We start from the raw sequence: 10,236 nt of genomic DNA, 5'->3' as shown, positions 1-10,236 counted from the left end.
CTCCTGTTTTCCTGGGGTGGTTTACTTCTCTCTGTATCAGTTCACGTAGGTCTCCCTGGTTAGAGATGACCTCTTAAGATTCCTTCTAGCTCCGTTTCTATAATCATTATTTCAATTCCCTATTAGCTATTTTTGTTCTATTCTTTCTAGCCTAAAGACCATTCTCTTTAGAGGCCCTTCCTTATTCTCCCAGTTGTTAGGCTACTTCCTCCACCCCTTCCTCCCATTGCTGTGTACTTACGTTTTAATTCTGTACTTAGTTATATGGGACCATGTGTCCTTACTGAGGCACATGAGCTCTTTCAGGGCAACTATCTCACTTTTGCCTGTGGCTTTTGCATCCCAAGTGAGTAGGGCCCACAAAACATGCTCAACAAATGCTTGTTGAAGGAAACGATTGAAAATTCCCATCATTTCTATTTCAGCAACAAGTTCCTCCATGTTGCTGAGAATCAATTTCAGGATGACAGTTTCTCTTGTTACTTCTACCAACTTTCGAAAAGTGGTATTATCATGAAGGAAAGCCAACAAATGTATTAACTGCTCTGGTTTGGTAGAGTTCCAGAGGATGCCGGAATAACTGGCATCTCTATCAATACTGTGATCCCAAACTTGTTTTCTATTTTTCCCTTTTGTCCAGGTGATCTATAGTATGTTCCCAAATAATTTGTTTCTTCTTTCAGCAGCTTTATGCTGCTGCCTACGAGCATACCTGTGTCTCCCTTATCCTTAAAAAACCTGACCTTGATCTGACCATCCCGCCTATTGTCATGTCTCTCTCTTACTTCTTGTGGCTAAACTCCTAGAGAGAGCTATCTATACTCAGTGCCTCCAATTTCTTACTTATCCCATTATTCAACTGTAGTTGCTCTCTCAAAGTTAGCAATCTCTTAATTGCCAAGTCTAATGGCTTCTTCTCAACTGTCATCCTTTACAACTTTTCTGTGACCTTGACCCTGCCAGTCATCTTCTTGATAGTCTCTCCTTCTCTTGTTGGTCTGACTGGTCCTTTGCTGGATTTTCATCAAAGTAACACCATGAGTATCCTCAAGGCTCTGTTCTGGGTCCCCTTTTTTCTCTCTATGGTATTCTCTTGGTGATCTCATCAGCTCCCATGGATTCATCTCTATGCAGATGATTCTCAGATTTATCTAGCCTTAACCTCTCTCTTAACTTCTAGTCTGGCACCTTCAACATGCATATTGAACATCTTCAAGTGAATGTTCCATAGAAATTTTAAAAGAAAACCCATCTTTTCTCCCATGCTTTCCCATCTTCCCAGTCTCCTTATTACTGTCAAGGGCACTACCATTTCCCCAGTTCCCCAAGCTCACAGTCTACTGTCATCTTTGACTCTTCACCCTCACTCACCCCACCTATCTAATCCGTTGCCAAATCCTGTCCTTTCTGCCTTCACATCTCTTGGATGACAGTGTCTCCTCTTTTCTTCTCTGACACAGTGACCCCCTGGGGCAGAACCTCAGAACCTCATCACTTCACCCCTGGACTACTGCAACAACCTTCTGGTCGGTCTCCCTTCCTCAAGTCTCCACCCACTCCAGTCCATTCTTCACTCATCTGCCAGTGATCTTCCTAAAGCACAGGTTCCATAAAGTTCCCACTCCATCCCAGGGTGGGTGTGGGGGAACCTACCCCTTCAATAAACTCCAGGATCAATTATAAAATCCTATTTGGCTTTTAAAACCATTCACAACCTGCCTTTTCCTACCTTGCTAGGCTTATCCTCTATGTTATTCCATGTACCGTACGATTTAGTGATACCGCCTTGGTTTTCCTCATGCACGACACTGCATCTCCCAGCTGTCTTTTTATTGGCTGTCCCCTATATCTGGAATGACCTTCCTCCTGGTTTTCCTTAAGTATTAGCCCAAATCCTACCTTTTACAAGTGGCCTTTCCTGGTTCCCATAACTGCTAGTGCTTTCCACCTGAGATTGCTTCTCCTTTACTGTCTACTATTCCATTCTACCACATCTCAAAGTTTTCTTCTTATATTAGAATTTCTACTTCACCTTACTCATTATCAATGCTTGAGGAACCTGCATATAGATATTTGAGGCTCTAAGTTTTATTGCTGACTTCTTTCTTGGGTTTTCTCTTATGAATTACTAAATGTCCATGACATTTTTTCCTTTCTCTATTTGTATGAAGAACTACTTTATTTAGTTGGGCAGGTATAAGTAGGCAGATTTCTACCTCCTCCTTCCCCTTTTTATTTTAAAGCCCTTTTGACATGATTTGTACTTTGCACAATGTCCTTGGCTAAATGCCTATAATTACTGTATTTTAAGCTGTAGTCCTATAATCAGAGGTTTCTTTAATTCGGTTTTTCCTAAACTATGTTCCTGGTGATGAGTTCCATGAAAAAATGTCAAAACTAGCAATGTTTTCCTTTCTAAAATATGAATAATGAAATTATGTGTGTATCAAAAATAACTATGAAATGTCATTTTTGTTTAAAGGCCAATACTTTGCTCCACAATTAAACCATTTGTCTTTAGCCCAGAATTTTTCTAGTCAATGAAGCATCATATCAAATTATACTTAATGAGGTCCACGAAATGGGTGTATTTTCACACAGCTTGAAATTCCATGAATATTGAGTTATGGATTAGAGGGGATGTTTTCTTTGTTATCATGACTTTCAAAGTTTTGTTTTAAGACCTGGCTTCAAAGTTAGCTTAGACAATATGTCCTTTCTAAATCATGGCACCCAAAATAGTACTGAAAATACCAAGAGAAAATGAGATCTAAAAATCACTGTTATGTCATATCTCATAGGATATAAATGAAAGAGACAATATCAGTGAATGAACTGACATACGTATTTATTGCACAAATTTCCCCTAAAATTGGGAATGGTTATTATAATACAAGTGCACAGTTGGGAAATATATACAAAACAAGAAACAACCAGTATGTACATTTGACCCAGTATTTTACATAAACCACTATCTAAATAATTTAGGTAAAGCAGAAAATTGTCATAAAATACTTACCAGAACAGAGAAAAGTATGCAATGTGTAAAATCCGGGTTTTATTCACTTTTTGTGTTGAGCATCCCAGTGTTTGTTGATTGGAACAAAAATAAATCTGTTCGAGTACATATTTAGTGCACTTAACATTTTCATCCTTAAAATTAAGACATTTTCATAAAGAAGGAGAATATTTAAAATCAAAAAAGATTAATTTATATACAAAAAGAAAAAAAATTTAAGTCAATAATACTATAATGTCAAAGATCCCTTTTTCATTTGTTACAGCAAACAGGTTTCTGTATGTACCATGTTTCATATGTACCGTAACATTTCTGACAGGCTAAAAATCTTTCCCACATTCATCAAAGTGGTCACATTGCAAGCAGAAAGGGAAGTATCTGACATCCTCCAATGAGCAGAAAGCTTAGCTCTTCAGCCTTCGGTAAGGAAAGAAGAATTAGGACTAGGTAATCAGAGTTACAGAAGGTTCAGTTACTATATTTAGACATCTAAGGGGACCAAAAAATTCTTTGAAGGATTGGAAGCCTTTTTCTCCAGGAAAACTTCCCTTTTCAAGAAGTAGTAGGAAGAATGTGGGCCATCCATTTCTTACGTCAACATCAAATTTCCCAGGCATTCAAATTCCTGAGGTTCAAAATATATGAACTGGTTCATTTCTGTTAAGAATTTAGAGACAAAACACTATCTATTTGGTGTGTCTTTTACTGCCACAATGAAAACTGTCACCAAAGGGGTAGAAAATATATACCAAGTCCAAAATTGCATTTCTTTTCCATATTCTGAATTCCAGCAAACCAGTTTGAGTCCAGTCAAAGTTTTCCAGCATGCAGTGGAGAACGGAATTCAGTTAACAGATGTAATAAGAAAAAGGAGCCAAAAGGAAAAGAATTTTTGCTCCAATGTCATTTTAGCAACTACGACATCCAAGGGTTCTCAAGTTGGTGAGGAGAGGGTTTCCAGTCACACCAGCTAGGTAAGCACCTAGCCCAGCAATCAATTACGTACTCTAATGCCATCAAAACAGATTATTTTCTTAGTTTAATTGAATATCTCTATCATACATAAAAGATCCAAGGCAAAATGTGCTAAATAAACTTAAGGTAAAAGCACTTTCCCAATCACAACACCACCACATTTTGCAAACTAGGGAGCAAGATGGATATGAAAAGTATGAATGATTAGACAACTGATGTAGTTAGTAATTCGGTAAGCAAGGACGGCTCACGGTTGTTTAGATAAGCAATTAACTATAGTGAATGTTGTAGAGAAAAACAGAAACCAACCTCAACCACAATGTTGATGATGCTCAGGTTAGACAAGCAAAGAAAAGACTACAATGTAGTATTCAATTAAACTGAGGTAGTAGAGCATGTTGGGAATTTGACCCACCCACCTACTCTATTTACATTACATACAAGAGTTTGGTTCCATATTAGCTTTTCTTACATATAACACATCTACACTATGTACAAGAGACATGACAGCTGAATAACTGAAATCTTGGGAAACCCACAGTGACTTTAAGAGCTGTGGATGAGTACCACAACAGCACTATAGAAATTAAAGTATTTGTTGGGTTGATATGAAAAGAGAAAACCTTTTTTACCTGAGCATTTTAAAGAATTACAGCTTTACTTCTGCCAATGCTTTGGTGCATTTGATCTCTTTTCATACCATTTTCTAACTAGCTGTGGATATCGGGAAGCAGAAACAGCCTGTATTACTAACAAAACAAAAAGGTATCAAGTTATATATTCTTGCTATTTTGGGAACCCATACTCTTCAGTTTTAAAGATAATGTTGGCTTCACCTCTCTTTTTTAAAGTGTGAAACAAAAGTATCACTGTAAAGCAAGATGTCAATTTTACAGACAATTAATACTAGTTAAAACACAAGAAATAAAGGTCACGTTTACCAATCTTATCTGTCTTCTTCCCAGCCCTTGTAGGAAACCAAGAGATATTTATATGTACACTTGTGCATATGATATACACAGACTCACTTTTTTTTGAGTTCTATGTCATAAACAAGTATTTTGAGAGACAGCTCAAAGTTAGCTATTCTCTTAAAGAAAATTTACAAGATGCTTCAAATTGGTGTACCTTAAGAGTTTAAATTTAAAAACAAACTTTGACATCTGTGCTACTGAATAACAATGAGTCACAAGGCAGCTGCTTCAACCTCATATTTCAATCTGTTTAAGTTGTGGGAAGATTACAGTGATCATGTGAATATTTATACTTTTTTCTGTACATTGTGATCACCTTTATAGAAAACTCCACTGGTTTGTTCCAGACTCCTTCTTTTCACTGTTATTTATCCTATTTCATGTTCAATTTTTAAAACAAATTACTAAGTCAAAAAAGTCATAAGATGTTTGTAGAATGTGTAATCCAGGAGTCCCAGTCAGCTGCACCAGTTGATCAGTCAATTCCGATGTCTCAGGAAGAAGTCAGCACAAATATGTATCTTTTGTGCCTGCCTCCTTTGCTTTTGCTTAACTTCACCCAAGTTAATGTCTTAGCTTGCAGGCATTTCAAAGGAGAATCTGGGCAACATATGGAGAGTGAGTACTAGCTACAGCTGCCAGAAGAGGGAGGTCACTGGATTCAATCCTAAAACAAAGAAAACATATCATAGTTTCCCTTCAAAATCAAGAATAACACCCTATCATTGTGTGTTACTCTGTATAATGTCTCTTGTATATAGATGTATACACGTGCTGAAGAAATCATGCTCGATATACTATTTCAGAAGTTATCTAAAGAACTCACAATATTTTTGAAGATAAGAAACAGCACACTGCAAGGGATATCGGGATCTCAGGCCGTAAAAGTATGTTAACAGGGGGCGGAGCCAAGATGGTGGCTGGAAAGCAGGGACTAGCATGAGCTCCCCATCAAGTCCCTCCAAAAACCTATAAAAAATGGCTCTGAACCAATTCTAGAACTGCAGAACCCACAAAATAGCAGAGGGAAGCAGGGCTCCAGCCCAGGACAGCCTGGATGGTTGCTGGGTGAGGTCTTTCACACACAGAACTGGGAGCGGAGCAGAGCCCAGTGTGGGCAGCGTGGACCAACCCAGACCAGGAGCTGGGCGGAGTGTGCCCTAGCGCCCTGAATCAGTGAGCTGCATTAGTTACCAAACTTCTCAACCCACAAACACCAAAGACAACAGAAAAGGTTAGTGGGAAAAGCTGCTGGGGACAGAGTGAAAAAAGGAGTTCACGGTTCAGCCATTGCCCCGGGGGCAGCGGAGGTGGGGCAGCTACAGAACTACAGCTGCAGTTGCTTCCGGCCCCAGGCCCACCTGGTGGGAGGAATTAAGTGGCAGATCAGAGCAGGAGTGCAGAGCCTGCTGAAGGTCTAAGTCCAGTCCGGGTTGGGGGTTCTTGGGGAAGGAGGAGTGCTGGTGTGGCAGAGCTGGCACATGCCCCCAAGCTTGGAACATAGTTCTCTTTACAAGCAGTAATACCCTGCTGAAAAACTCAAGGGTCAAGTAGTTGGCTGGGAACATGGCCAGGCAGAGAAAATGCACCCAGATTCAATCTCAGACTTTGGAATCTTTCTTTGGTGACAAAGCGGAGCAAAACATACAGCCAGAAGAAGTCAACAAAGTCAAAGAGCCTACAACAAAAGCCTCCAAGAAAAACATGAACTGGTCTCAGGCCGTGGAAGAGCTCAAAAAGGATTTGGAAAAGCAAGTTAGAGAAGTAGAGGAAAAATTGGGATGAGAAATGAGGAGGATGCGAGAAAACCATGAAAAACAAGTCAATGACTTGTTAAAGGAGACCCAAAAAAATACTGAAAAATACACTGAAGAAAACAACACCTTAAAAAATAGACTAACTCAACTGGCAAAAGAGCTCCAAAAAGCCAATGAGGAGAAGAATACCTTGAAAGGCAGAATTAGCCAAATGGAAAAGGAGGTCCAAAAGACCACTGAAGAAAATACTACCTTAAAAATTAGATTGGAGCAAGCGGAAGCTAGTGATTTGATTAGAAATCAAGATTATATAAAACAGAACCAAAGGAATGAAAAAATGGAAGACAATGTGAAATATCTCATTGGAAAAACCACTGACCTGGAAAATAGATCCAGGAGAGAGAATTTAAAAATTATTGGACTACCTGAAAGCCATGATCAAAAAAAGAGCCTAGATATCATCTTTCAAGAAATTATCAAGGAGAACTGCCCTGATATTCTAGAGCCAGACGGCAAAATAGAAATTGAAAGAATCCACTGATCGCCTCCTCAAAAAGATCCCCAAAAGAAATTTCCTAGGAATATTGTCGCCAAATTCCAGAGCTCCCAGATCAAGGAGGAAATACTGCAAGCAGCCAGAAAGAAACAATTTGAGTATTGTGGAAACACAATCTGAATAACCCAAGATCTAGCAGCTTCTACATTAAGAGATCAAAGGGCTTGGAATATGATATTCCGGAGGTCAATGGAGCTAGGATTCAAACCAAGAATCACCTACCAAGCAAAACTGAGTATCATGCTCCAAGGCAAAATACGGACTTTCAATAAAATAGAGGACTTTCAAGTTTTCTCAGTGAAAAGACCAGAGCTGAATAGAAAATTTGACTTTCAAACACAAGAATCAAGAGAAGCATGAAAAGGTAAGCAAGAAAAAGAACAAGAAAAAGAAATTGCAAGGGACTTACTAAAGGTGAACTGTTTTGTTCACATTCCTACATGTATATGATTCATGAGACCTCAGCATCAGGGTAGCTGAAGGGAATATGCATACACACACACACATGTTTATGTATATGTATGTATATGTGTGTATATGTATGTATATATGCATGTGTGTGTATATATATATATTATATATACATATACACAGAGAGAGAGAGAGAGAGAGAGAGAGGGCACAGGGTGAGTTGAAGATGAAGGGAAGATATCTAAAAGAAATAAAATCAAATTAATGGATGAGAGAGGAATATACTGAGAGAGGGAGAAATGGAGAGATAGAATGGGGTAAATTATCTTTCATAAAAGTGGCAAGAAGAAGCAGTTCTGTAGGAAGAGAACAGAAGGCAGGTGAGGGGGAATGAGTGAATCATGCTTTCATCAGATTTGACCTGAGGAGGAAATACCATACATACTCAATTGGGTATCTTACCCCACAAAAAAAGGAGGAGGAAGAAGATAAAAAAAGGGGGGATGATAGAAGGGAGGGCAGATGGGGGTGGAGGTAATCAAAAACAAACACTTTCGAAAAGGGACAGGGTCAAGGGAGAAAATTGGATAAAGGGGGATAGGTTAGGAAGGAGCAAAATATAGCGAGTCTTTCACAACATGAGTATTGTGGAAGGGTTATACATAATGATATGCATGCGGCCTATGTTGAATTGCTTGCCTTCTAAGGGAGGGTGGGTGGGAAGGGAAGAGGGGAGAGAATTTGGAACTCAAAGTTTTACAAACAGATGTCCAAAAACAAAAAAAAAAGTTTTTGCACGCAACTAGGAAATAAGATACACAGGCAATGGGGCGTAGAAATTTATCTTGCCCTACAAGAAAGGAAGGGAAAGGGATGGGAGGGGAGTGGGGTGACAGAAGGGAGGGCTGACTGGGGAACAGGGCAACCAGAATATATGCCATCTTGGAGTGGGGGGTGGTAGAAATGGGGAGAAAATTTGTAATTCAAACTCTTGTGAAAATCAATGCTGAAAACTAAGTATATTAAATAAAAAAAAAAGAAAAAAATATGTTAACAAGGAGGAAAAAGAAATCAGAGGGACCACAGAATTAGAAGGATAAAACAATTTGGTAATAACTGATCACTGATCTCTATTATTCATTCTGAAGTCTAAGAAACTGGATACAAGACCCAGGAGACCTTTTTTTGTTCTGAGTTCTATAAGTGAGAATTTTCTAGAAGCCTTTTTACTACCTAACACATGTACTTCAGAACAACTCTGGTAAGGAATGGACACAAGTATGTGTCTGTGGCAAGGAAGGGCCTCTTGTGAGGCCTCAGAAAGTAATTGTTATTCTTGAAGCTAAGATTTTATTTAATAATTCATGATTGTCTAACAATATTTTCAACCTAGAATGAAAACATGAGAGCCAACAACTTTCAAGGCAGCAGAAGCCATTGGGGATATAACTTTATGCTGTAGATGATAAGGTTTACTCAAACCAAAGCATAACCTTCAAGTATGGTAAAAGGCAATTCCACAGAATAGAGAAAGTGGTAGGGACCTGAGCAATAAGGTACAGAAAGACTGATAAATCCAACAAGGACTCAGCTCAATTCAACCATATATTGAACTGAATGCGTGGAGAGGTAGTATAGCAGAGGAGATGGAGAGCTAGTCTTGGAAGCAAGAAAGTCTGGATTCATGTCCTACCTCTGACACTTAATGGCTGTTTGACACTAGTTAAGTCACTCAACCTCTCAGTGCTGTCTAAGCAACTCTCTAAGGTAATATATTACAGAAAGGGTGCTGATCCGCACTGAGGTTAGGGGTTTCCTCATCGGGGAGTTCTCTATATCAACGAAAACAAAGGTCCAGTGCCTATCCCTATTCTTATCACTATCTAAGGCTTTTCTTGAAAGTCAGTATGGCAGAGTGGATAGACAGGAAGTTTCAGAGTCAAGAAAACCAGTTTAAGTGTGGCTTCTGACACATACTGTGTGACAAGTCATTTGACCATTCCATGTCTCCAAGGGGTAGCGCATTTTCAGATCAGTGTTGGCAAAGCCAGTGTCCTTAGGAGTTGCCTACACCACAAGAAAAAGCAGTTCTGTTGGAAGGAAAGACAGGGCAGGTGAGGGGGAATGAGTGAATCTTGCTCTCACCAGATTTGACTTGAGGAGGGAATAACATACACACTCAATTGGGTATCTTACCCCACAGGAAAGTAGGGGGAAGGAGATAAAAAAGGGGGGATGATAGAAGGGAGGGCAGATAGAGGGAGGAGGTAATCAAAAGCAAACACTTTTGAAAAGGGACAGGGTTCAAGGGAGAAAATTGAATAAAGGGGGACAGGATAGGATGGAAGGAAATATAGTTAGTCTTTCACAACATGATTATTGTGGAAGTGTTTTGCATAATGATACATGTGTGGCCTATGTTGAATTGCTTGCCTTCTTAGGGAGGGTGGGTGGGAAGGGAAGAGGGGAGAGAATTTGGAACTCAAAGTTTTAAAAGCGGATGCTCAAAAAGAAAAGTTGTTTTTGCATGCAACTGGGAAATAA

At 39.2% G+C, this 10,236-nt stretch overlaps 1 protein-coding gene across 2 annotated transcripts in view; it reads right to left on the bottom strand.

Annotated features, from left to right (window-relative positions):
* Nucleotides 1-2,827: 2,827 nt before the first annotated feature.
* FNIP1 (folliculin interacting protein 1) overlaps nucleotides 2,828-10,236 on the bottom strand; it is a 140,322-nt gene continuing 132,913 nt past the window's right edge. For both annotated transcript variants that reach the window (XM_036748845.1, XM_036748846.1), the window contains one exon: nucleotides 2,828-5,635. In XM_036748845.1, the coding sequence (XP_036604740.1) occupies nucleotides 5,557-5,635 (79 nt within the window). In that variant the 3' untranslated portion in view covers nucleotides 2,828-5,556. The remainder of the gene's footprint in view (nucleotides 5,636-10,236) is intronic.

Source organism: Trichosurus vulpecula, chromosome 3 (genome assembly GCF_011100635.1).
Source record: "Trichosurus vulpecula isolate mTriVul1 chromosome 3, mTriVul1.pri, whole genome shotgun sequence".
Lineage (NCBI taxonomy): Eukaryota > Metazoa > Chordata > Mammalia > Diprotodontia > Phalangeridae > Trichosurus > Trichosurus vulpecula.
This window is presented reverse-complemented; position numbering and strand designations above follow the sequence as displayed.